The following is a 26217-nucleotide window of genomic DNA, read 5'->3' as shown; positions in this document are numbered from 1 at the left end:
GCGATGTTACAATACATTTCAGATTTGATGCCCTCTAGTCTCAAACCATCTCATGTTCCAGGAAAGGGAATATCTACCAAGAAATGTATAAAAGAAGCCTCGTCGCTGGCTGGTTAGAAGAATCATTCTCTTCTGTGTCGTCTTCTCTCACTCTACCAGGTCCAATCTTTCTTTCACGGAAACCATCATCATGGTTGTCTTCAGCAAGGTCACCGCTATTCTCGCGGGTCTTACAGCCATCGCATCGGCTGTGCCTGTCGAGAACACCCGCAAAGGCTTCACTATCAACCAGGTCGCCAAAAAGGCCACCAAGGCCAAGTCCATCAATTTGCCTGGCATGTACGCCAGTGCCCTGGCCAAGTACGGTGGTACCGTTCCCGCTTCTGTCAAGGCTGCTGCTTCCAGTGGGTCTGCTGTGACCACTCCCCAGGGCAACGACGAGGAGTACCTTACCCCCGTCAGCGTTGGCGGCAGCACCTTGAATCTAGACTTTGATACCGGTTCCGCAGACCTGTAAGTTGGCAAAATATCTCCCCCAGACCAGAATCACAGCTCATATTCCATAGTTGGGTTTTCTCTTCCGAGCTCCCCTCGTCGGAGCAGACTGGTCACAGTCTGTACACTCCCAGCAAGAACGGCAAGAAGATTTCCGGTGCTACTTGGTCGATCTCTTACGGCGATGGAAGTTCTGCCAGCGGTGATGTGTACAAAGATACTGTAGCCGTCGGTGGCGTCACTGCCACCAGCCAGGCCGTCGAGGCCGCCGCGACTATCAGCTCGCAGTTCGTTCAGGACACCGCCAACGACGGCCTGTTGGGTCTGGCTTTCAGCTCCATCAACACTGTCAAGCCCACTGCGCAAACCACATTCTTTGACACCGTCAAGTCGCAGCTCGACTCGCCTCTGTTTGCTGTGACCCTGAAGCACAACGCCCCCGGTACCTATGACTTCGGCTACATCGACAGCTCCAAGTACACCGGCACCCTGGCCTACGCCCCCGTCGATAGCTCCCAGGGCTTCTGGAGCTTCACTGCCGATAGCTACTCCATTGGTAGCACCACTGGCTCCTCAATCACCGGAATTGCTGGTTAGTGGCCCTTTTTTCTTACTTTTTCGATGCGTAGTCGGTGTGACTGACCTCTAGAATCTAGACACTGGCACCACCCTGCTCCTCCTCGATGACAGCGTTGTTTCCGACTACTACAGCCAAGTCTCCGGCGCCCAGAATGATTCCTCCGCTGGTGGCTACACCTTCGATTGCTCCAGCACTCTGCCCGACTTCTCCGTGACCATCTCTGGCTACACCGCCGTGGTACCCGGCTCACTGATTAACTTTGCTCCTGTTTCCGACGGCAGCTCCACCTGCTTCGGTGGTATCCAGAGCAACTCTGGCATCGGCTTCTCCATCTTCGGTGATATCTTCCTCAAGAGCCAGTATGTCGTTTTCGACAGCAATGGACCTCAGCTTGGTTTCGCCGCCCAGGCGTAAAGCGCTTGAAGAATTGGACATCCAAAGAAACGAGAGAAACGAGAAAGATATGGAGGTGCGGTGGATTGAATTTTTGGCACTAGGGTTATTGCGAAAGATAAAAAATGGCGCTATTATCGGACATCTTATCGCTGTCGGCAAAGCTTTTGAGCTATCGATACGATATCAGATAATTATCGACAGACGATCCTGTGTCAGAAGGAGATTCATATACTGTATAAGCACTAAGAGGAATACAAATCTAAGTACTATATTCTGTATCCTGTCAGCTTCCGCCTTATAATCTTGTTAAGCATTGTGGACCCCATTCTTACTAGTGGATGGATGGATGGATGGATGGGTGGATGGAGGATTGCCCTAAAACGAGGAACGAAGTGGAGAGGTTTACTCTTAATTAATTCACGAATGCTTTTTCTTTCCTTCCTCCATAGCCTTTCTGCTTCCAGCATTCGTATTCACCCCTTGTTGTTTATTCCCCTGTGTCTGGGAGTTCTGTCCATAATACTGTTCATTTGTTACAATTTTTCACATCTCTTCTTATAGCCCTAATAAGCAAAGTACTCTAAGCTCCAACAAAGCTATTCCCACCATACAATTTTACCTTTTTACCACTTGTTCTATAGCGGCATTAAAGCTTATAGACTTGATCCTGAATATCGAATCTCTATGTAGGGGTAAAGAGAGATGTAAATAATGATGGGACAATCCTATTAAAGATAGGAATTTTTATGGTACATGGTACACAGCGGTCTAGAATAGGGCATCTTCAGGCATCAATAGTAGAGATCAAATGCATTTGACCACTGGCCGCTACCCACTTTTGCACTGCTTGGTTCACTGATAATGATTTGCTTTGATCTCCGGGGCTCAGGTGTATCATTTACTAGTTAGTATGTCCAATAGCTTATCCCTCAAGTGCCAAAAAAAAAAATCTTATATATCATTGAAAAGCGTAAAACTAGTATATAACAATTCGTACAAGAGAGAAGAGCAACAAGCCATTTCGATCCAAATCTCTCCAAAATCAAGGCAACCCCTCCCGAACAGCCCTACCAAGTCCACCACAAGCCTCACTAAACAAGATACCCAAAAGAACAGTCTCGCCCTCAGCCATGGTCCAGCGACCGGCATCGATGAGCTTCTGTTTCCAAGCAGCCTGCTCAGAGGAAGAAAGATCCGTCCAAGCTTGCAGCTTCTGCGCCTGGGACTCGTGGTGCGAAGACTCGGCCGTTTCAACAATCACGCTTTGCTCGGCGCCGTGGCCTGGCTCGCCACATCGCACAATCACAGAGACAGAATTGGGCGCGGTGGTTGCAATATCCGCGGGTGCGGCGCCGGATCCGTGCACGCGGTCGAGGATCTCGCGGAGGGATTCAATGATCTTTTCGTCTGAGGCAGAGGGGAAGGTTTGAGCCACTGGGATGTCGCTTCGAGGCGCGAGCAGTGTATCGAAGTATGTGAGCTTCTCACGGGGAGGAACCACGTAGTCCCTGGCAATGGTGTTGCGGATCGTAGTAGGTAGCCACTCTGTGGCGCCGAGGAAAGGAGGTGTACCGCCGCGGATCTCGGCAAAGGCAAGCATAGACAGACAAATAGCGAACATAGACACAAGTAGCAGGGCGATGCTGTATACTAGTTCCCATATTTCCGCGGGGCCGGGGACGGCCAGGACGTAGCGCGGGGTACGGGAGGAGGTTGGGAATGGAGAGAGAGGGAATGTGTGCACGACTATTGTGTTGCCCATGCTCACGGAGGCGAGCTTGATGTTCTGCGGGCCGACTTCTGGCCCCACGGGGTGCGAGGGTGCGATGAAGGTGGAGAAAGTGAGTTTTGTCATTGAGAAGGGGTGAACGTCGCGGATGGTCGTGAATGGGCGGAACTTGCTGTAGCCGCGGTTTGGACCATATTCTATTGTCAATATAGGGATGGAGTTGTCGCTTCCGCTGACTGCGATGACAGTTTGTTGCTGGCCTTGTGGGTTTGTTCCTAGTTGGCAGATGTCGAGGCCTAGACCGATCTTGAGAGTTCCAGGGAGCTTGCGGCGTCGAAGAATTTGAGGCTTGCTCGATTTCGCGCTTGAGAGTTGGAGGAGTACGAGTTCGCTACCACTGCGGTTTGGTGCATTCTGCAGCAGGAGCAGGGTTCTAGGCGAGAGGAAACGTAGAGCGCGGAACTTGGGTCGTGCGCTGGGGGCCCCACTGGATGGCAGGGGAATAGTATATACGCAGCGGACCTCGGGGGCGCTGTTGGATCGAGTGGAAGATGAGATTTCGCCAACCATAACATCTGGGCCATTGGTATATGCCAGCAAGAATCGGCCTTGCGTATCATCGGTCCTCTCTGAGTCGTGTTCGAGACTGACAAGGTCCAGATCTTCGGCTTCTTCATTGTCGCCTAGTTGGATGCGGCCAATGACATCCTTTTCGCTGGGAGTTTCCGTGACGCCGAACAAGACAATCTCACCAGACGCCGCCAGTCCCGTGGCAATAGCTCCAATCCGGGTATGTTTTGCGCCATCCTTTCCCTTCGGCCATGGCGAAAGCCTTGTCACTCGTTGATACGTGTCCGTAGAGCCTGGCCCGTTCTTAGTTCGGAAAAGCGATGCTTGTGACAAAGCAGCGCTACTTCCAGCAATGACCTTCTCCTCAGACTTGCTTTCTTGTTGAGTTTCTCCAGCGCTCTGTGTCGTAGCAGTCGCACCACTCTTACGCGGCGCATCGAATCTGAACGCGCGCAGATGCTGGTTATTATTCTTTTTTTGCTGCTCAACAGAGCTATTTATCCCAGCGAAAGCAACCAGCGAGTCGGCCTCACCAACCAGAGGCGCCGCAACCAGCGAAGTCACTGAGTCTTCATTGCGGGATAATTTCAGTTCCACGGCTTCGATGATATCATTGCGATGCGAGGTGTCGATCAAAGACTATAGAGATGATCAAAATTAGCATTTGCACGCATGGCCAAGCTTTCTTGAGAAGGTGGGACGGACGTACGATCTTGTTTTCCACTCCGCTGCGCCCCTCGCCGCCTCCGCCGCCAACCAGGAGCCGACCGTTGTCTCGCGGGTCGAAGTCGGCAGCAAAGAGCGGACACGAAAGTGTCAATTTGGCAGAGTGTACAGTGGGCGCCATTGTTGTGGACAGAAGAAGAGGACAGATGGATGACGGAGGTGGTCCCCCGGAATCTTGGCGCGGTAGCCCAGATCAGGCAGACCGAGCTTCAGCGCAATGTATGAAATTTATAGATCTACAAACAGTTATGGTCGTCAAAACTATATTAAAACATTTAAGACATTGGAAACAAAAAAAAGTAAATAGTTTTTTTTATCATGTACTTCTAATAAGCAATTTACTCGATCTCCTGGGAAGTGAACTCGGGCAGACGCTTGCGGACATCCTCCCAGGTCTCGTCGCCATCGACAAGCGACTTGACAGCCTGCAGGATCTCGTCTTCGGTAGCACGGACCTGCTTGGTGGTATCGCGGTCGCGCAGAGTGAAAGTGTTGTCCTGAACGGACTGGAAGTCGACGGTGACACCGAAAGGTGTGCCGAGCTCGTCGTTGCGGGCGTAACGCTTTCCGATACTGGCGGACGAGTCGTCCACACGGTTGGAAACACCAAGCTTGCGCAGCTTGGCGGTCAAACGCTGGGTCAAAGGCTTGAAGGAGGTGTGGGTGGAGAGGGGAACCAGCAGGACCTTTGTAGGGGCAACAGCGGGAGGGAAAGAAAGAACCTATTGTAGTCAGTATTGATTCACTTGAAAGATCGTCGGGGATACACTTACACCACGGGTCTCATCACCAGCGCGGGACCAGTAGGAGTGTTCAATCATGCTGTACAGGATACGGCCGATACCGAAAGAGGGCTCGATAACGTTAGGGGTGTACTCGCGGGTGTTCTCGACACGAGTGCGCTTCTCAATGTTGATGAGCTCCTTGTCAAGCTCGACCTTGCCGGATCCAACACCCTCAACCTCAACCTCGATCTTGCCATTGTTGGCAAGATCCAGAGACAGCTTCTCGCGCAGCTCTTGAGAGAGAGCCTCAACGGCAGCCTCGACAGTCTTGGCATCCTTCTTGAAGCGAGGGCCGAACTTCTTCTTCTCAATATCGATCTGGTACTCCTCAATACGAAGGGGCTCGGCGCGGGGCTGGCGCACAACGAGAGGGGCACCAGTCTTCTCCTTGTGAACAGTCAGATCGTAAGCACTGCGGTCAGCACAGCCAACACACTCGATCCAACCGTAGCTGGTCTGCAACTCAGCATCCCAGCAGTCGGTGGCGTAGTGAGCCATCTCGTTGGCCATGTGCTGACGGAAACGCAGCTTGGTGGGGTCAACACCCAGCTTCATGAGGAAGGACTGGATGCGAGCCAAGAAGTAACCAAGAGTCTCGTTGTCAACCAATCCGGTTTCAACGGCCTTGCCGATGGTCATCTTGGTCAGCTTAGTGCTGCCAGACAGCTGCACGTTACGGTCAAGCAAGGTCATCTCGACATCCTTAACCTCTTCAAAGCGGGCGTGCTTCTTGCCACCCTCGGGGTCGACGTAGTGCTCGATCTCGGCCATGAGGAACTCACGCACACGCAGAAGACCGGCGCGGGGAGAAATCTCGTTGCGGAAAGACTTTCCAATGGAAGCAGAGGCGAAGGGCATCGACTGCTGGTTGAACTCCAAGAGCTTGGCGAAGTTCAGGAACTGGCCCTGAGCGGTCTCGGGGCGCAGGTAACCAGGCATGTTGCTGCTAGGGCCAATGGAGGTCTGGAACATGAGGTTGAAGGAGACAGGAGGCAGCACTTCACCGCCGGTGACGGGGTTACGGATGTCATGCTTCTTGATGAGCTCCTCGAGCTCGGGACCACCGAAGTTGTCAATCTGTGCGAGGGTCTCCTCGTACTCCTTGACAAGGGCATCGTCCAACTTCTTGGCCTCGGTGCCCTTGGCCTTTCTCTTCTTCTTGGCCTCTTTCTCCTCATCCACCACGACCTTCTGACCACGGGCCTCCTTGTCGCCCTTGAGGCGGTTCTCGAGAACCTCCTCGACCAAGTGATCGGCACGGAAGATCTCGCCAGTCTTGGGGTCCTTGCACATCCAGTCGGCGAATTTATCCACATGTCCACTGGTCTTGAGGATCTCGTGGGGGGTCAACATGGTGGTATCGACCTCGAGCATGTCCTCCTCAAGGACGAAATGCTTGCGCCACAAGTCGGTCATGTTGGCGATCAGAGCGGTTCCAGGTGGGCCATAGTCATAGAGACCAGACACGCCACCATAAATTTCGAAGGAGGGGGTGTAGAACATGCGACGGCGGAGCATGGAGTCGAGCACAGCTCGGTCGATGGCCTGGCCGGTCTTGGTGTTGACGGTAGCCATCTTGGCGGTTCGTTTCGAAGTCTTCGGGGGAGGTGTATAAGTCCTAAACTGAGACCGAAAGAAAGACGGAGGGGAAAGAAAAGAGCGGGGGGGAAATCGCAGGCGCGGCAATTGAGTCATCCACCCAGACCCTCAGACACCACCGAGGATACAAATTAACAAAGGAGGGTATATAGAGAGAAAAAAAGGAAACAATTGGTTGCGAATTCTTTTATTTTATACTTTATTTATATCTTAATTCAGGAGATCTCCCGAGTTCAGGTCGAATCGCAGATTGTAATCGGAGAAATAATTCTCCGAGATAATTTATTTCTCGGCGATCTCTTAAGATTTTCGAATTGATCTGTTACCGCAGCTACACACCCACAGCGTTCAAAAATGGGTCCTATCGGTCGATCAGGTCCGCCTCCGGGCGTCATGGGCGACGAAAAGACTGGCAACAAGTTGCGCCGAAAGATGAACCACGTCAAGCGCAAGAGAGCCAAAGATGCTGCGCGCCGAGCTGAGCGTTACGCCTTTAAGAAAGAAGAAGCGAAGAACCCCAAGTTGAAGGCAGAGCGTCTTAGCCGCAATATTCCCTTGACCCTGGAGCGGAAGCGTGTCTGGAACGAAGCCGACAACGACGCTGACGAAACTGGACTGGGATTGAGTGTTGATGTTGAGCGTATCAAGCGCGCCAAGCAGGAAGAGGATGATGAGCTGAACCGACCATTGGAAGAGGGCGAGGATGATAGTGAGGCCCCGGAATCAGACAATGAGTCCGTCGACAGCATGCTTGAATCAGATGCCAGTGATGACGAGGACGAAGAAAAGACCGCCGAAGAAAAGGACGCCAATCGCGGCCGCAAGAAGTCGCTCCCAACTGCCACAGAGCGTGCCACAAGTCCGACCCAGTCCACCCGCAGCACAAACCTGGGCCTTGCACCCGAAGCATTGGCTGCCAAATTCCCTACACTCTTCACCGACGGACCCCCACCTACCCCGAAAATCCTCATCACTACCGGCCTCAACTCAACCCTCCACGATCAGGCCGAGACCCTCACTGATATGTTCCCCAACAGCGTTTACATCCGACGCAACGCACACCGCTACTCGCACAAATTCTCGATCCGTGAGATCTCCAAATTCGCCTCAAACCGCAACTTCACAACGGTAATCGTGTTGAACGAAGACCAGAAAAAGCCCAGCGGCCTGACAATGGTGCACCTGCCCGTCGGCCCAACTTTCCACTTCACCATCAGCAACTGGATCGATGGCAAGCGTCTTCCGGGACACGGCCGAGCCACCGAGCACTGGCCCGAGTTGATCCTCAACAACTTCCGCACACCCCTCGGTCTCCTCACTGCGCACTTGTTCCGCACTCTCTTCCCACCTCAGCCGGAGTTCGAGGGCCGACAGGTAGTCACACTGCACAACCAGCGTGATTATATCTTCGTCCGTCGTCACCGCTACGTCTTCCGTGAGAAACGTGAGACTGAAAAGGCCGTTGTTGATGCCAATGGCAAGGAAATGGTTGGTGCTGAGGGCATCCGAACTGGTCTGCAGGAACTTGGACCCCGTTTCACGCTGAAGCTCAGACGTGTTGATAAGGGCATCCAGCGCGCGAGTGGACAGGAGTGGGAGTGGAAGGGTGGAATGGAGAAGAAGAGAACTCTGTTCCAGCTGTAAATGTCTCTTTTTATGTCATTATTTCCCGGTTTTGCATGGGGTTTGAAAGGAGTTATCCATGGATATAATCAAAAGCTTGTCTAGTTTATCTGGAAATTCTACTGTGACTTGGCGATGGCCAACATTATATAAGCCCCGACTTTTTGAGACTCAGTGCAAATGTACTACTTTGTGTAAAGAAGGAGCAAATAGTCATCTTCGAATGTTGGAAACGCCATCATAGACAAAAGGCTTCGATATCCATTTTATATCAACTCCACGGAGAGGTCTTCGAGCGCTCAAGTGCCACCTTCGTCGCCTCATCAATGTCCTCCTTCGGCAAACCAAGCAACTCATTCACCGTACCCTTAGACTCAATATTACCAGCTCCATCCTCAAAGAAAATACGAGTATATAGCATCTTCACAAACCCAATTCGATCACCCTCCTGCATGGCCTTCAATCCACCTTCGTATCTCTCCTTGGCAGACTCTTTCGTGATAGTCCAGTCCTTCTCCGTAGTCCCAGTGACTCTGAACGCGGACTCCAACATATCTTTCTGACTAACAGTAAACGAGTCCACATAGACAAGCTGATTTTTGAAATCATCCAGACAGGGACCATTTTCGGCCGTGATAGGCAGGCTCAAAAGAGCAGCAACAGTCCGACCAACCTGCGGCCAAGTCGCAGTGGAGATCTTGGTCTCGCCTTCGTCGAACAATGTAGCTGTATGATTAATCAAGTCGATACCGTAGGCTGATGGAATTGCCAGGCTCCATTCGTACCAGAAGCCTGTGCTGACAGCGACATAGGAGCTTTGGCCGAGATCCGCGATGGCTTTGCGGTTGATTTCTATGCAGTGCCATGTTAGTGAACAGTCCATCTGCATCATTGCAAATGAATGCGCAAGTCCTACTGACCCTTTGAGGGGAACAACATAATGTCCTTAATCAGATTCTCATTCGCAGTATCCGGCGCCCACTCATTTGGTAAAATCCACGAAACGCCGGCCTCGCCAGCAGCTTTGAAAAGCGCCAGATCAATTTCGTGAGGCGTGTATCCATTCAAAGCTATAACAAGAGCATCCTGGCCTTTGAGTGCCTCGACAATAGTCTCCGGCTTGCTATAGTCGACAGGCTTGGAGATCACACCGTCGGGTAGCTTGCCCTTGCTCTCAGCCCGTGTCAAGGCTGTGATTGTGTGTTTTCCCGTTTTGAGCAGGGCTTCTGTCATGACTTTACCGCTGTTTCCACTGGCCTATAATGTTTTAGTTTGCATTCTGTAAAGAATGTAGGTATATGATGATATCACGTACTCCGGCGATGGCAACCTTGGTGATGTAGTTTGAAGTCATTATTGTAATTGAAGACTTGTCAAATTGAATTGTAATATATGACAAAATCTGAGTGGAAATGCAATTTCAAGAGATGTATGAAAGACACTCTTATAGCAATCCTACAACGGAGATACGTTCAACGTTGGTTAACGCCAACGGAGATAAGGTGGTAAACACCGAGTTTGACTTTCTTCATCCAAGTTCGTTATTGCTTCATCCATATCTCAGTCCGTTGTTACTAAGGTAACGAGCGATGATTCAAACAGACCTCGGGAGAATATGTTTGAGTTAAACCCGTTGATTCTTTTGTTAGAATCTGAAGTGAATTTTGATTCAAATGGAGCTAGGCTGGGTGTCAACATGCAGTCTACCTTTTAGAGAGCTAGTCCCTCTTTCGGGTCATTCTCTTCAAATAATGTATCATTAAGATGTACTGTGCTGTCAACCAATACTGATAAGTCCCATGATCGCCTACTAACTTTGGGCATTGTTGACTACGGTTTGCTCAATCTCGAGACGCCTTTCAGTCGTTGATAGAGAAGCCGGTTGAGGACTTTCTCCACGAGATAATCACCCTTTATTATTAGAGATGACGTGCTGAAAGGCCCGAACAAAACACACAAAAAGGGCATCGACTCGTTACACCCTAAAACCAGGATTATATGCAATGTGTGGAGGTCGAGAAATGCCGAGTGAACTATCATATCCGCAGCTGACAGGCCACGCCATGAAAGACTTTAGGAAGAAGAAATGTACATGAACTTCTGTAAGTACTAGCAAGGATATAGCACACGAAAGTGAATGAAGTAAATGTACGGATGAAAGCCGAGGGGAATGCGGGGTCATCGGTGTACAAGGGTTGTGTTAGTTGTGTAGATTTAATACAGTTGACGGCTTTGGCTTCTGCATGGAGAATCTCTCAACCTTCCTATTTTCAACATTTCAACAATTCTCACATACAAACATACGCACGATGGCAGTGAATCTCGACCAAGCTCTTTTCTCACAGTCAACCGGCAAGACGGTATTGATAACAGGTGCTGCACGCGGCATCGGTGCTGCCACTGTACGCCAATTTAATAACCACGGAGCGAATGTGATTCTTGCCGACCTTACGCCGCTGAAAGATGCCGCTGAGGAAGTCATTCGAACACTAGCACATCCAGACCGCGCGATATTTATCTCTGTCAACATCGTCAACTGGGCGGAATTGACAGCCTGTTTCGAAGAAGCAATAACCAAGTTCGGCAGTGTTGACATTGTAATTGCAAATGCGGGAATAATGGAGTCTCACCCAGTTCTGGACTTAGATGCCGTGGATGAGAACGGGCGTCTTCTTGAAAACGAGGAGGCTGGGAGGGTTATTGATGTCAATTTGAAAGGAACATTGAACAGTAAATCCTCCTGATTCCCTGGTATCCTCTCATCGGTAATGTATTTGCTTATAATGTATTGTTTAGCACTACGCTTGGGATTGCACTATATGAAATCTAAGCCTGAACCGAAAGGATCAACCAAATCAATCCTACTCGTTGCATCTACATCGAGCTACTTCGGCGGAACAGGGGTAACTGCCTATATTGCCTCGAAGCACGGAGTCCTAGGCCTCCTTCGGGCGTCTCAGATTGTTGCGCGCGAGAACGGCGTGCGCATTAATGCTATCGCACCGTTCCTGACGCCGACGCATATTACCGCTGGCTTTGCAAAGCGGTGGGATGAGGCAGGCCTTGAGAAGAATACACCCGATAGGGTTGCTGAGGCTATTGCATTGGTGGCGTTGGATCCAGAACGACAAGGGAATTGTGTTTTGGTGAGAGACTTTCAGCAAGGCATATTTTCCCAAGACTAATCAGATCCTCAGGTTGCTGGCAAATATCTTCGTGAATTGGAGGATTCTAGAACAAAGCTGTTCCCTTCTTGGTTAGGAGAAGATGTTACTGGATTTATGGCGAAAGCTATGCAGTTCTTTGTTAGTATCGGAGGATATGTGCTTCCTAAGTATTAGCGTACTATCAATGGAGTTGAGGTAGCCATACAAGCGAGAAAATACCCAGGTAAATGTATGAGGTTTGAAGGTGTGAACTGCATATTATATCTACAATGCACCTCGGCTCAGCTAACGTAACCATATGTTATATTGTATGCTTCACGATTTCCCAATAATTCTCCGATATTGCTTTGTAAATGATGCCATCAACAACCGTTACACAATAAAGCCAAGGTCACATAGGAAAATTCCTTACATCAAGTCTGGAATGCTCTGAAGTCGACACGCTCACATCCTCCAAACAAGGGATGAGGAGGCTGGAATGCCGAAAGCTCCAAGGCACACAAGCCCTGTAACCCATCATTCCCAGGGATTTGGCTGCAAGCTCTCCCCGCGATAGAAGGGTCTACAAACCTTCCTTTTTTCAAGTAACAAGATCAGATCTCAGACCAATGACCGTGGTGGTAATCGTTTATCCCTTGTCCACAGGAATCTGAGTGGCTCCTTTCCAGGGTTTGCGACATCCAAGGGGCCGAGCGCAAGCTCCTATTATCCACAATGACTGCAACTTCTATCCGTTGACGTGGGTAGCTCGTGCGTAGCTATGGATTTTTCTCCGAGGGTTGATTTCTTGAAGCTAAAGCTTGTGACTTGACCACGATTTAAGTCTCTCGGATTGAGAACACCTTCAACTATACATTGAACATAATTATTACATCAAATGGGACGTCAGTCAATAGCCTCCGAAATCTATGACAATGAGTCTAAAATCAACTTCGGTGTGCCAGACAGTGTCAAGAGTGTCGATGATGTGAATTCTCACCCGGCGGGTCTGGGCCTGGGGAGTTCTATCCAGCTTTTCGAGACTGAGCCTACGGTTGAAGAGCAAGAAAGGAGATTCGGCATTCAGCAATGGCTTATCTTCATCTGTATTGTCATTTTGGCGATGATGGACTCTTTCAATGCGACCATTTTGATCCCAGCATTACCTGTGAGTTTCTGATAATGCGCTAGAATATCCAGATCAAGACTAATATCTACCTTGTTTAGAAAATAGCGAACACATTCGGCAAGCCACTGGCAAGCACATTTTGGGTCAACACGGTATACCTGTTATTCGGCGCAACAAGTCAACTATATTTCACCATGATGAGCGAAGTCTTCAGCCACGGACCGGTGTGGATATTAGCCGTTCTCTTCGCGACAATCGGAACAGGGATCTGCAGTGGCGGCATGAGTCTCGCTGAGTTGATCGTCGGCCGCATGATACAGGGCATTGGGGGTGGCGGCGCAATGAGTCTCTGTTTCGTGATAATGACCGAGTCAGCGCCCGAATCCATCCACTCGCGGTATTCATGCTATATACTGCTGACACGGATGTGCGGTGCGATCTTGGGTCCTGTTGTCGGTGGCTTGTTTGTTGACTATGCGCACTGGACGTGGGCGTTTTATTTCAATCTCATCTTTTGTGCGCTGGGTCTGCTGGGTATTCCTTTTGCGGTGGACTTGCGAATCTCGAAGCATATCCCGCTGCGCAGATTGCACGTTCTGGACTGGTCTGGTGCTACCCTGGCCTTGCTTGGCCTTGGGGGTATTCTTGTTGGCCTTTCGTGGGGTGGTAGCTCTTACCGGTGGTCAGAGTGGCAGACTATTGTTCCCATTGCGGTGGGCGGTGCAGTACTTGTTGCTCTGGTGTTTTATGAGTCCCAGTGGGCTTTGCATCCGCAATTTGGAAGGAAGGTGTTCCGGTCGAGGATGATGACCATGACATATCTGGGATGCTTTTTGCATGGCTTTGTGGTGAGCTCCTGTTGATATCCAAGTTGTTTCATATCTAATTTCATATCTAATATACCGATCTAGGTCTTTTCCCACATGCAGTTCTTCCCGCTGTACTTCATTTCCACCCACTATATGTCCACGACACTTTCTGGGGTGACTTTACTCGCTATGGTCGGGCTTGCCATTGGACCAGCGGCAATCGTGGGCATGATCCTGGCAAGAGAATTGAGATGTACCCAGTGGATCATTTCTGGTGGCTGGGTCTTGACAGCCCTTGCAAGCGGTTGTTCTATCCTGCTGGACAATTCAACTCCGGCCGTGGCGTGGGTGTTCTTGTTGTTCACAGCTGGTCTGGGCCATGGTCTTTTGCTTTCGAGTTATAATGTTCGAATTCAAAATACACCCAAGGACGAGGATACTCCACTCTCAACCCTACCGACGACCATGTCATATTATATGAGAGCCTGGGGATGGGCATTTGCTGTTCCTGTTGGGGGAGTTGTCTTCTTGAACTTTTTTGGAGATGGACTGGCAGAGGTTGGAATGAACCCAGACCTATTAAACTCAACGAACGGGTATCTCATCTTGATGAAAGATGTCAATATGACGAGCAAACAGCGGGAGGCAGTAACTGTTATTTCGGTTGCAGCGTTTCAGGTATTGTGGGAGGTTATCACTGGTGCTGCAGTTCTTGGGGGGATTTCGTCGGCTTTCTTGTGGCGAAAAAGCACATAACAGCAATAGAGTTGCCAGAATCAAAGAATCTAGCCCAATTTCGCATTTCTCATTTCCAAGAGTCATTAATAATGGGAATCTCTGAGAGCTATATAGAGGATAAATCTCAGTCAGCTTTCAGACTACCAAGATGTGAACACACTGTTTAGATGGTAAGAATGGCTTGATTTGCAGGTTGAAGGATGAAGTAACCCAAGGATAACGCGGCGAGCAAACTACTATCCAACAACACCTAGGAGAGTCCAATAAAAAAGATACAACAGTGAGGATTCGCTGGTGATCACCCACCCGACTACTAACTCACCGGCGTGTGGCTTATGTGCGGGTCAGTAGTTGGGTGGGTGTCGCCCGGGTGAGAATAGGGTGAACGCCGCTTTAGCGTCGCGCGACCAGGGGTGAGCAGGGTCAGTGCGCAATAGACAGGGTGACACTTAGTCGCGCGATGGTCGCTCAGTCCCTCCCCAACCGAACCAGGGCACATGATGACTGGGTTTTTCCTGACTCGTTGAAACGTTCGGATAGCTATTCGCTGGATACCAACCGCAAATATGGTAGCCAGTGGGTTGGCGAAGCTGCAGTCGAGACAGCAGCATGACCGATTGTGAAAATGCTTCACTTGGTGGAAATCAGTCACCTGGGGAACGCTGGAAGCGCGTCTGGAAGAGTAAGAGTAAACCAGGCGAATTAGAGGTGGAAAATCTTGCTGAATAATGAAGATATTCCCAGGCCAGCTTGGCCGCGATGCCGAGCAAGCTGAGGGGTTGGTTAGATGCTCTTATGCAACCACACAGGTGCAGCGACCTGAGTTCCCGTCTGGATTTCAATACCTGGTTGCAACCATGTATCCCAACTCAGTATTCGGCAGGTTGCTCTGAATCTTTAGCCTCTTGGCATCTGCACATGGCCATATATATCATACGTTCAACCACACGCAGCAAAACAAGGCTGACTACTAGACCTACAGGGCTTGCCTATACGAACTCGTGCTATAGCATGTTTCGTTCTCATAGGTCCCTTTTTAGCCAAGAATAAGGTGGTGGTAGTGTTTGCTAGCTTCACTATTCTGGTTTTGTCCCCGATAAACATTGTTCAGCCTCAAGCGCGACTCAGAAACACGCCTGTGGCTGCCACTAGCCCTGTGCCTCAGCCAGTGCTCTACCATAATTGAATACTCCCAATTCTTGGCAGAACTATATTTAGCCTAAACGCCGACAGAGTGGCCGAGTATGCATAATAGTCTAATCAACGTTGTGGAGGCGCAAGAGTGGCCGTAGAAAGGCTCAACCCGTCTCCCGCTCATTTAGTAGGGATCAGGTCCAAAAGATTAGCGTGAGAACCTGTCCCTATATATATGTGCTCTTCCTTCAAATTTCTCTCCCCTTTACATATATACTGACAGGGGACATCAATCTCGTGGACAGCGGATTTGCCCCCAACTTTGGGGTTCGAATATCGGATACTTTCCTCCAATATGCCGAGGCGACACCCTCGATCAGGAAACCACTCCTATGAGTTCGAGTATACTACTGTGGAGAGTCGAGAATACTGTACGTAGATACCCACTTTTTGCTTTCTCACGGCTCTATGTCTAGCCAATGCTAATATTCACAAGTTGGCCACACCGACTGCGAGTTTCCAGCTTTTCCTCCGCGAACGGGAAGGCGCACGCGTCGCTTCGCAAAAGGCGTGATCTGGTGTGGCATCCTGATATTAGGATCTCTTTTAGCAATTGGAATTGTCCTCATGGTCCTACTCAGAATAAGAACGGACAACGCCGGGTTCGATCCCAACAGCTCCGATTACGCGTTGTACAAGAATACTATGTTCAAGGAGTGTTACAACACGGCCTCGTATGCTATAACGTATAGTTGTTCTGCTGTCAAAGCCTCTATTCAGAGCGCCTTCGTACAGAAGAATAGTTCTGCTTTGGCATTTATCAATACCTCTACTTCACTGCCTAACGACTCAAATGGTAACACTACCATTTACAGCTGGTGCGAGGTAATGAGCTGTTTCAATGACTTCAAGGTGATACCATCCACGCCGCGCCCATCGGCCTTCCCGCCGTCGGCCCTGGAAGCATGGAATAAGGCTGGTATCACTTTCTTGCTCGCTTTTTGGCAAGTCCGCAAGTCCCATAATGCCTTATACAGCGATGAAGGCACGATATGCAAAGGGATAGAGTGGGATACTTGGCTAATCATGGCTTGGGATCTCGGTTCCTTCATCTGGTGGTGCATTGGTCTTGGTAGATTTGCCATGATGCCAACACACTACCCCATTCCTTCCATGCTTGGCTGGATATCGCTATGGAAATATTGCTACATGATCCATTTTCATCCTTTTCAGTGTGTCATCCGAAACTCTTCTAAAAAGGCACAAGTTTTCAAGTGGACACTATACACGCTAGCAACTCTGCAGTGGATAGCTTCAGTATACATCTGTGTATACGCCTGGCGAGCCGATCAAGATGGAGTCTCACTTTATCCTGCGTACACCTGTCTCGCCTCTCGCATCCTGGATGCACCTGGAGCCTCGAAATGCTCAGCAGAGCAACTCTGCTCCAACGAGCCATTTTTCAGATCTTGGATATTCAAATTTCCGCACCAGCATATTGATGGACACACGGTTCAAACTATATTTCTTGCAGGGCTATCGGTTATTATCTTTATACAGTTATGTATCATCGGCGCATTTCCGCTAATCGCATCCATGGTCAAAGGGGGGACTCCTAGAAAATGGAGAAAAAAAATATCTATCCTGGATTTCGGGTTTGCCGGCAATCTCAGTTGTGAAGTTTTGGCATGTATAATTGTTGGTACTTTGACTACTTTTGAGGGATTCCGGGCGTTCGAGCGTTCTCGTGAAAGTGCTGTCGCATTCTACTGGGAGTGCAACGCGTTGCATGTCACTGTTAGCCCATGGAGGTACTACTTCGATGTAAATTATGAACTACCACTCCGAGTGGCTAGGATGTGGTTTAATTCATGAAGTCCTGGGACCGATTTTGTTTGTCCTTTGACATTTTATATCGCTTCACTCATAGAAACTTGCACCTTAGAAAAAGAAAGTGAATGTGGAATGTCCAATATGAAACTGTAGGCGCACTTGCCTTGAATAGGAGAGATCACTTTACTATTATCATAGCAGGTCATAGCCAAAATTGCGATTGATCAGATGCATGTGGAATTATAGACTAATTAGATACTAAGGTAGTGGTGAGGTTACCATTGAAATCAAACCATGGTTAGCAATGTGGAATTGCGAAGACTAATGACAAGTACTTTGAAGATCAGAAAGTGAACAACTCCAATAGTGTATACCACCATCTTACCACGACCAGATGGGACAACTCAGCCACTACCGATAGTCAAATTGCGCATCACAAACTTCAGAGCAAGGAAATTCTCGAGTTGACTTGGAATATAGAACTGCAACACAACGTGATGTATCATGTTACCATCAGCGGTTACTCCGACAACAATCTACCTGGGGGGGGTATTCCAATTAACTCATCTTGTCGCTTGCGGTAAGTCCAGCAGCAGAAATCCATGTGGGCTTTACAGCATGCCATGCCGCGTTCGATTCAACTTTATGTCTGCTGGGTAAACCTCCGCGATTTTCTCTTGAGTGGAAGAAGTTGCGAGGAGCACGCCCAAAGCCCCGCCTAATACCGATCGGGTTGAAAAAGCTGGTGGGCGACTTGACGAGGCCTCCTTTAAGCACAGCTAATCAGCACAATCGCAAGTGGTCGGTGTCCGAAGCCGAGACTCGGATCTTGCACTCGGATCCTTCCAATAGATCCTACCAACCCACCTTTAGAACACCCGACGACATCATCTCTCTAGCCTCATCAAGTTCTGCATCTAGTCAGGGTGCACAATTACGTTCATCGTGTCTATCACGCGTGAAGGCTGAAATAGCCGCCGCTAGCCCTAGAGTATACGACGCTGGGAATTGCTCAGCCGCCTGGTCCATAGGAAACAGCGCTTTCTGCAAGGTTAAAAGACCAATGAATGACACAAATCGAGAACCCACGACACTAGAATTTGTTCAGAAACAACAACCTGGCTTTAAGACACCTAATATTCTACACCAAGCGGAACATAACGGCCGATCCTATATTTTCCTTACCAGAGTTCTAGGTCGAACCTTTATAAAGGTCTGGCCCACTCTAAGCAGCGAATTGGATCTTCCGTGTACGGATATACCTGGAGAAGAGCACTGGTGGCGGTGGGAAGTTCAGGACTTACTTGGGGCACATGGATTCGAGGACTCTTCGAGTAAATGGGGCCTTGGTGGGGCATTAAGGACTAATATTTAATATTCTGATGCTTGAGTAATTTCAAGACAATCCTCCGAAGCTAACTACGAGTATATTTCAAGGTTTATTAATCGAATCCGGTTCGGCCTGTTCTTGGCTCGATTTCATTTAGCTGTCAGCTCAATGTTAAGTAAAAAGATCAAATCTCGAACTCAAGTCTTCCAATCCTGGAAGTCCTTGGAGGACTTCAGCACAACACAAGGTCCATTCCGAATACCTTATGTGGAAAGCCGTTTCTTTTTGATTAAATTTACGGGCGTAAAAAAACTATCTTTCGATCACTCCCTTTTCTTCCTTTCGGCTAAAACGCAAATAACCGAGCCAGACGTGAAGCAACCTTCTCCAGCTCGGCCTCCGTGGTACAAATCGCGAATTCGAACCGGTCAGGTCTCAACACCACAGTACCGCTTCCCATTGCCACTCTTCCACATCAACATTTCGTCGTAGCCTCGAGGGATTGGTCGTGAGTCGCATAGCCTCGAAGAAGCAAATTCATCATCCGTAGCAGTTCGATAGAATGACCGATAAGGCCTATAATCGGTATCAGGCTTGCAGCTCGTGCGAGGCACGAAAACTGTGGCGTCGCGCGGAGACAGTAGCTCATTGCCCTGGTCGAGTATCTTCAACTCATGCAACGCAGAAGCCAGCTTCTCCACGTCATTAAGTAAAACCACAATTTGGAACATGCTAGTTCTGCCATCTTTCGCGTGAAGCCCGTCTTACCATCGGACGCAGCTAGGAATCCCGCGCGTAAATTTCTCTCTGTCCCCGATGCATCTCTGTACATGGCATAGACCCAATCCGCGTCCTCGGAAATCGAAATTAACGTGCAGCTACTTCGTAATTCACAGACTTTGACCCCTTCAACCACAGATCGGAGATGTTTCTCGAGGATAGGTTGTTTATGCGCAAGAACACCGATATGACCTGTATTTCCCTCACTCTTCACCCAAGTCAGTTTTTGCTTGTAAGATTCGGACAGACTGGACTCATTTTACCGAGGATGTGTCTATGCAGAGAAAAGGTTTCGCATGTAGGTTGTGGTAAGTTCCACTAACAAATTGAGCCTTTGGCAAGCCTATAGATAATATCAGTACTCTCCTTCGCCTCGCGATAAATTTCTTTACATGTCCCGATCTCCCTGAAGATATGCTCATACAAACCCAGACCCTGTACGAGCCGAATGCCGTCATCGTCGAGAGCGATACCCCTTGGATCGGTGGTAATACCTGCTTCTTTCTCAAGAACAATGTTCCGAACGCCCAGTTTTCCTAGGTACCCCGAGAGCATGGCTGACCTTTCCTGGAGAATCAAAAAAATAGGTGAACAAAAACATACAACAGTGAGGATTCGCTGGTGGTCACCCACCCAACTACTAACTCACCGGCGTGTGGCTTAAGTACGGCTGAGCGGACGGGAAGCCCTGTTTTCCACACCCTATGGTCGTATGTGCTAAACGTTTCTTTGAATAGGCTTAGATTCACCGAGCCTTACAATTTTTCGGTAAAAATTACCAGACCCTCCGACGATCATACAATGTAAAAGAATATGAAGCGCAAGAACTACATTAACCTAAATAAGATCTGTACGAGAAACCACTATATACAGAGTGCACATAGAACGATCGCTTATTTTCACTTCTAGGTACATGGAATACTGGCAAGTCAATCAAGTGGGATGTGAGGCCAGTCTATTCGCTCTTCATACCTTATGAGAGGTGTTATAGTGCAAAAGTTCCAAAATCATATGATCAGGTTCAAGCTGGTTAAAGGATTTCGAAAAGGTTTTGAGTCTTGGGATTAGAGTGAGCTACAGAACCGAGCAGCAGCCGAATATATACATAAGAGATCAATGATCTATCTTTCTGACCCTGTCCTCTCTCCAGATCCACAGCAATGCGATGGTTGCTCCTGGTCCAATCAAAGCACTTCCAAGCGTCATTTTGACCGTCAAACACATTTTAGCGGATAAGACTTTATGTGCGGGCCTTGTTAAAGTGACAACATTGACGTATGCCATTATCATGGAGAATGACGTAAACACGACATAAAAATGAAGTGTCTCTCCATCCAGATACTTGGCACCGAGAATGAGGCGCATCAACGAGACGAGAAAGGCCTGGCAAGCCGAGGTATCAAGTAGGGGCCTCGACCGGAGAGTGGAGTAAACATGAAGTATAAGGGAAAGAACGGCCGATATCAAATAAGCTCCTTGCAATGTAGGTATCTCTGCGGTACCCATGATAATCTCCTGTCGCTCATCAAAATTTCCAAGCAGCCTCAGCACCCAACTTAGCACTGGTATAATCATCGGATATATTAGTACTAGACCGGAAGCTGAGGTAAAACCGGTGGACCAGCCTATACCATGAGCAGCAACAGTAACGGTAATGATATGAATTGACGGGACAGCAATCAATGCGCTGATCAATGCGGCTGCGTAACTCGGAGAAACAGATGAAAAAGGCGCTCTTGTCGACTTGCATTGGAACAGCTTTCTGGACAGAACTAGGAGATAGACAGCCGTAAAGGCCTTCCATGCGCTGATGCTGAGGCCAAAACCAACCATCCATGGCCTGGGAGACAAAAAGAGGTCAATAAAATGCCACATCTGTCGGGAATTCTACTTACAATACACTCCATGTATTGCCAACTGACCCGCGAAAGGTTTCGACAGCCATGACCGTTCCAATAGCGAGCAAATTTCCAAATGCGCCAATGCATTGCCCTGGATATAGCACGGAGTCCATACCTCGGCTTTGATTTGATCCACTTGCCAGCACCAGGTGCTGAGTGAGCCAGCATCCAGACATCGCTGGTGCCATATGATAAAGTAGCCAATTTATCGTACGCAGTACTGGTGACTGACTGGCGTTTGAGCTTGCCGAAAGATTCCATCCTTCCCAAGGCACTAGACCTTTCTTGCCTTTGTAGTTGTAAAAGGTCAGAGGAGGACCACCTATCACAATGTTGGTGAGGGCGTTTATCTCAAAGTCTTCCCCCAGCACAGGGCTAATTTGGGTGTAGAGGAATTTGTATAGTTTGTTATCCAGGGCTTGAAGTCGAGTAAAAAGGTAGGAGGTTTCATAAGCAGTTTTAACTCGACCATAGCGTGACTTCTCGTACTCTCCGAACGCCATTTGTATGTCAGAATAAGCTGGTGGACTGGAACCGTGCTTTTGGTGCATCAGTTTCTCAAGAACATTTGCTAGACAAGCGGCACTCTCAATTGCACAGTTTGCTCCAAGTCCTGCATTTGGAGTCATCTAGACGAAAATTATTAAATCAAAGTCATACCGTAAAATGGTTGCTACCGTACTTTGTATACTGCATCTCCCTGGCAAACAATCCTGTTGGCATACCAGCGATCCAGGAGACCTTCTTCGAAAGGTACCATGGTATATTTAGACCGGCAATTCCACAAAGTCTCCGGCGACAAGTGCTCGGTTACTTTGATATCAAAGTTTTCCATCATAGTGACATGAATTTCTTCGAGTGAGAGGCGCGGGATATCTGGATACTGATATCTGGTAGGATATTTGAGGTAAAGAAACCAAAATTTCTTATTGCCTTTGCAGCAAATAAGGATGAAAATACGCCCCTTGTCACAGGTGATGTTCATCATGCCTTCGATAAGTTCTGGATCATGGCTCCTATATAATGACTCACCGAGAATGCAGAAGTAGTCCGAAAACATCTCTAACGTCTTATTAGCGGTCAACTTTTGTGGTTGTAGATAAAGACATGGAACCTTTGTTCGATATGTTTCTTCGAAAACATGAATTTCTTTTGAACATAATTTCTAGCATGGCTCGTCTCGAAGTGCTGTGGACGCCATCAGAACCAACAATAATGTCTGCCCCAAAAGAGCTGCCGTCTGTACAGGTGACATGGACTCCGGAATTGACATGCCGAATGCTGATGCATTCTTTCGATGTTAAAATCTTGCTTTTGTCAGGAATCTTGGCGTATAGTATACGAAGTAAACGCTCGCGCTCGACAAAGAGAAAGGGATAACCGTGCCTATCAGGTTACGGTGAGTCTTTAGATGAGTTGGTTGTACAAACTGCAGCACTTCACCTCTTCTCAATTCTTTCGGTGAAATGTGATTTAGAAAATGCCTGACCATTCTTCCATCGATTGATGGTCGTATGAATGGGAGTGCCTGCTATCAAGAGCTCCGAATATACATTCAGCTGATCCAAAATCCTCAATCCGTTTGGTAGCAGTCCAAGAGCTGCGCCTGCGTCAAAGACAATTTCAGGCCGTTTCTCAAGAACCAAGAAGTCAATTTTTGCTTTGTCAAGGGCATTGGCAAGTGTGAGGCCCGACACACTTCCACCTATAATGAGGACTCTGAACGGAGGTTTCGAGTACATTTTCCTGAATGAGTTAAGAAATGAGAACAAAGCATCAAGATGAAAGGATTGGACTGCAATCTTAAGTCTTCTTTTCGTGCCTCTCAAGGGATACTTATATAGCGTTGGCTAAGCCAGCCTTTACGGCAACCACCTGCAGTATGGACAGTGGGTTGACAAGTGCTTAATATTACATTCTTTTGTCGGTATTCCTTTTTCGATACCCAACGCACTGCAAAATTGTAAATCGAAGATGTTCTGGTTCTCTCACCGCCAGTTATATATGACGTATTGCTCTCGATGGAGTAAGCAGCGATCACCTAGGTTCGTACCCCATTCAGCTTAGCCATGCTACCGAGCGAGCGACTATTGTAAGGTGTAATCAATCTGTAAAATACCGCAGAAAGATCTTAATGTGAAGTTAGACCTGCAGGTGCATATATACAGTACATCTGTGGGTCTACGAGTATCTGCGCATATGACTATCCCAATAATTAGATACGTAAATTCCTAGCTACCTCGGTGGCCTCAAGGTGTTTGGTGTAGATTTGGGAATTTCAATATCCATATATCTTAGAAGCCTGCAGTACAAACTCCCACCTCTTCCCTTTTTGAATATTCACGAGCTCCATCCCCCAACCGAGCAGTTTCAATAAACATGGGCAAGTCTTGGAGCCAAAGTGCCTGGATCCCAAATCCACCCATAACCGAGAAAAATATTGTCGACCAGAGCGGAAAGGTAAGTAAATGCCCATTTCAGATCCAGTATTTGAATTTCTTTAGTATAGAGAACTCACAATGGGCCAGGTATTCATAGTCACAGGGGGCAATGCTGGTGTTGGTCTTCAACTAGCAAAAATTCTATACAGCGCGAACGCTAGAATCTACTTGGCTGGTCGGTCAGAAAGACGCGTGACCGAGGCGATTGAACATATTTGTTGCGCATTCCCCGATTCGAAGGGTAATCTGTCATGGTTACCGTTGGACTTGGCCGATTTGCGCTCTATAAAGAGAGCAGCCGAGCAGTTCCTGAATCAAGAGAAAAGGCTAGATGTGCTTTGGAATAATGCAGGGGTTATGTTCCCATCTGGAGCAATCAAATCACAGCAGGTGAGTCCTTTTGTTCTTCATTAGTCTGCTATGTGTTGCTTGCTGAAGTCAGCAACGCCAAACCATAGGGACATGACATTCAGATGAGCACAAACGTTCTCGGGCCTTATCTTCTTACCTCTTTGCTCTATCAAATTTTGAAACAAACGGCCGAGACCGCCCCTTTGAACTCCGTGAGAGTGTGCTGGGCCAGCTCGCTTCTTTCAGAACTGTCCCCCCAGGGTGGAGTTGATATGGATGACTCTGGATCGCCGATATTGTCAAACACCAGATATACCAATTACTTTGTTTCAAAGGCGGCAAATAACCTAATAGCGTTCGAGTTTGGGAAAAGATGCAAAAGCGCAAATGTGTTAAGTGTTGTATGTGTTCCCCTTTTCTCTTTGCTGGATTTATGTGTATTTTCATCGTCCACTTGGAATCGACTTCGTGCGCTGATACAGCCCAGGCCTTTAACCCAGGGAATCTCAACACAGAACTGACCCGACATTTAATGGTGCCGTATCTTGAATCCGTTGAGCGCTTGCTCCAAGGGCTTGTATTGTGGCCACCGCGGTATGGTGCTTATACAGAGCTCTATGCAGGCCTATCTCCCGATCTGACCATTGAACAACATTCTGGTGCGTACATATGGCCATGGGGGCGCATAGGTCATCTGCGTCCAGATATTGAGGATTCGTTGCGGTCGAAAATTCAAGGTGGATCGGAGAAAGCGGCGAAGCTCTGGGCGTGGTGTGATCAGGAGACCGTTAATTTTACTTGAAATGTAAAATTCCTCTCCCTATTCCCTGTTGATTTATCTTGACATCGGTAATGCTTTTCAAGTGTCAGAATTGGATGAAAGACTACATATATCATTCTAGAAAGAGGTTTAAGTAAAGCTAAGCAAGCGGCGTTAAGGTATACGTTTATCCCAATGTGCTGTAAACAATAATGAATGGAGATACACCAAGCTCCCTCTTTTTGAACACTGGCAGAAACCCTAACCGAGAGCTATAAAGATATCAAAGAAAAAGATACGTAAGCAAGAGACGCCACCTCAGGCCATAAAATAGGCTGCAACACTGCATAGCGGTGCCAACCAGAGACATAGAAGGGGTGCGAATTCTTTGACCTGGAGATAGCGAATCCCAGCCCATACATCATTGAATACTATCACCCAGAAAATGGCTACTTGTTCATTTGTTTGCGGACCGACCGTGTTTGACCATTGCCAATTTAAGAGAGCTTGTGCCATGAATTAGTATAATTAGATGACAATGGGACAAAAAGTGGCCTTACTGGCGATCAATACACTTCCAGCCATGAAATTCCAGGCGTTTTGAGCGGCGCGTTGGCCAACGCGGTGTTGAGGGGTGGAGATTGTTCTGATGGCGGGATATACTGCCTGGAAGCCCATGACAAGGTGACCGACAACGCAGACAGCATTTACTGTCGCAGAAATTCTAAAAAGGGTTTTGGATGCCATGACAATGTCTGCATATGGGAGCCACAGATGAAAATTATTGATATAGGCAGCCAAAAAATTCGAGAGGTTGATTTTATACAGTATCTCGAGATCAACAATACTGCCATTCACCCGCAAATGCAGTCCGATATTTAGTGTTACGAGCGCATATTAGAGGTGAAGTCAAGACTTCAAGGACACATCGGCACCGAACTTTTCACTCTGACCCCCTTCTTGTACAACGTGTTCTTCTGATTGAGCTGACCATATCGGAACGTAAGAAGCATGATTCGCGCTGTATTTAAATCACCAAAAACCCTTCAATAAGACCTAACATTTTTCCTTACAAGCTGGTAGATGCAAGGAGTAAATATTCGGTCAATCTAATAATTCCTAGTTGAAATCACTGACCGGAACAAGAGATAATGGTTTCTAGGACTACTTGACGAGTATGGAATTATACTTTGCTCACCGCAAGTCAAGTTAGTAGCTCCGTACTAATATTAAGGTTGTCTATAGTAAGAGAAAAATTAATTGGCCCGATCAAATATGAAATATATACCATAAACTGGATCTGTTTGATCAAAAACAACACGTAAATGCAAGGAGTAACTAGTCAGTCGATATGATCTTTTC

The 26217-nt window shown here is 48.1% G+C and overlaps 11 protein-coding genes across 11 annotated transcripts; 6 read left to right on the top strand and 5 right to left on the bottom strand.

Annotated features, from left to right (window-relative positions):
• Window positions 1-190: 190 nt before the first annotated feature.
• Window positions 191-1489, top strand: N7529_009616 (pepsin-like aspartic protease; the record flags this gene model as incomplete). Its single annotated transcript, XM_057245143.1, has 3 exons — window positions 191-513; window positions 567-1087; window positions 1152-1489. 3 exons carry the CDS (start codon window positions 191-193, stop codon window positions 1487-1489), a joined length of 1182 nt encoding a protein of 393 aa, XP_057093406.1.
• Window positions 1490-2513: 1024 nt separating this feature from the next.
• N7529_009615 (uncharacterized protein) lies at window positions 2514-4617 on the bottom strand (the record flags this gene model as incomplete). The annotated part of the gene is made up of 2 exons (XM_057245142.1): window positions 2514-4409; window positions 4480-4617. The coding sequence occupies 2 exons, from the start codon at window positions 4615-4617 to the stop codon at window positions 2514-2516; spliced, it is 2034 nt and encodes a 677-aa protein (XP_057093405.1).
• Window positions 4618-4834: 217 nt separating this feature from the next.
• N7529_009614 (glycine--tRNA ligase) lies at window positions 4835-6856 on the bottom strand (the record flags this gene model as incomplete). Its single annotated transcript, XM_057245141.1, has 2 exons — window positions 4835-5218; window positions 5270-6856. The coding sequence occupies 2 exons, from the start codon at window positions 6854-6856 to the stop codon at window positions 4835-4837; spliced, it is 1971 nt and encodes a 656-aa protein (XP_057093404.1).
• Window positions 6857-7234: 378 nt separating this feature from the next.
• N7529_009613 (rRNA-binding ribosome biosynthesis protein RPF1) lies at window positions 7235-8524 on the top strand (the record flags this gene model as incomplete). Its single annotated transcript, XM_057245140.1, has 1 exon — window positions 7235-8524. The coding sequence occupies one exon, from the start codon at window positions 7235-7237 to the stop codon at window positions 8522-8524; it is 1290 nt and encodes a 429-aa protein (XP_057093403.1).
• Window positions 8525-8774: 250 nt separating this feature from the next.
• On the bottom strand, window positions 8775-9857 carry N7529_009612 (aromatic alcohol reductase; the record flags this gene model as incomplete). Its single annotated transcript, XM_057245139.1, has 3 exons — window positions 8775-9355; window positions 9424-9760; window positions 9819-9857. 3 exons carry the CDS (start codon window positions 9855-9857, stop codon window positions 8775-8777), a joined length of 957 nt encoding a protein of 318 aa, XP_057093402.1.
• Window positions 9858-10812: 955 nt separating this feature from the next.
• N7529_009611 (uncharacterized protein) lies at window positions 10813-11844 on the top strand (the record flags this gene model as incomplete). Its single annotated transcript, XM_057245138.1, has 3 exons — window positions 10813-11233; window positions 11300-11649; window positions 11701-11844. 3 exons carry the CDS (start codon window positions 10813-10815, stop codon window positions 11842-11844), a joined length of 915 nt encoding a protein of 304 aa, XP_057093401.1.
• Window positions 11845-12547: 703 nt separating this feature from the next.
• On the top strand, window positions 12548-14343 carry N7529_009610 (uncharacterized protein; the record flags this gene model as incomplete). The annotated part of the gene is made up of 3 exons (XM_057245137.1): window positions 12548-12817; window positions 12877-13626; window positions 13690-14343. The coding sequence occupies 3 exons, from the start codon at window positions 12548-12550 to the stop codon at window positions 14341-14343; spliced, it is 1674 nt and encodes a 557-aa protein (XP_057093400.1).
• A 591-nt stretch (window positions 14344-14934) lies between these two features.
• Window positions 14935-15218, top strand: N7529_009609 (uncharacterized protein; the record flags this gene model as incomplete). Its single annotated transcript, XM_057245136.1, has 2 exons — window positions 14935-15007; window positions 15070-15218. The coding sequence occupies 2 exons, from the start codon at window positions 14935-14937 to the stop codon at window positions 15216-15218; spliced, it is 222 nt and encodes a 73-aa protein (XP_057093399.1).
• A 3832-nt stretch (window positions 15219-19050) lies between these two features.
• Window positions 19051-19353, bottom strand: N7529_009608 (monooxygenase; the record flags this gene model as incomplete). The annotated part of the gene is made up of 1 exon (XM_057245135.1): window positions 19051-19353. The coding sequence occupies one exon, from the start codon at window positions 19351-19353 to the stop codon at window positions 19051-19053; it is 303 nt and encodes a 100-aa protein (XP_057093398.1).
• Window positions 19354-21293: 1940 nt separating this feature from the next.
• Window positions 21294-21932, bottom strand: N7529_009607 (uncharacterized protein; the record flags this gene model as incomplete). The annotated part of the gene is made up of 1 exon (XM_057245134.1): window positions 21294-21932. One exon carries the CDS (start codon window positions 21930-21932, stop codon window positions 21294-21296), a length of 639 nt encoding a protein of 212 aa, XP_057093397.1.
• A 1750-nt stretch (window positions 21933-23682) lies between these two features.
• On the top strand, window positions 23683-24897 carry N7529_009606 (NAD(P)-binding protein; the record flags this gene model as incomplete). The annotated part of the gene is made up of 4 exons (XM_057245133.1): window positions 23683-23763; window positions 23808-24146; window positions 24203-24496; window positions 24583-24897. 4 exons carry the CDS (start codon window positions 23683-23685, stop codon window positions 24895-24897), a joined length of 1029 nt encoding a protein of 342 aa, XP_057093396.1.
• Window positions 24898-26217: the final 1320 nt, after the last annotated feature.

This window comes from Penicillium soppii, assembly GCF_028829465.1.
Source record: "Penicillium soppii strain IBT 18220 chromosome Unknown utg000007l, whole genome shotgun sequence".
NCBI lineage: Eukaryota > Fungi > Ascomycota > Eurotiomycetes > Eurotiales > Aspergillaceae > Penicillium > Penicillium soppii.
Note: the sequence above shows the minus strand (reverse complement) of the source record. Positions and strands in the feature narration are given on the sequence as shown.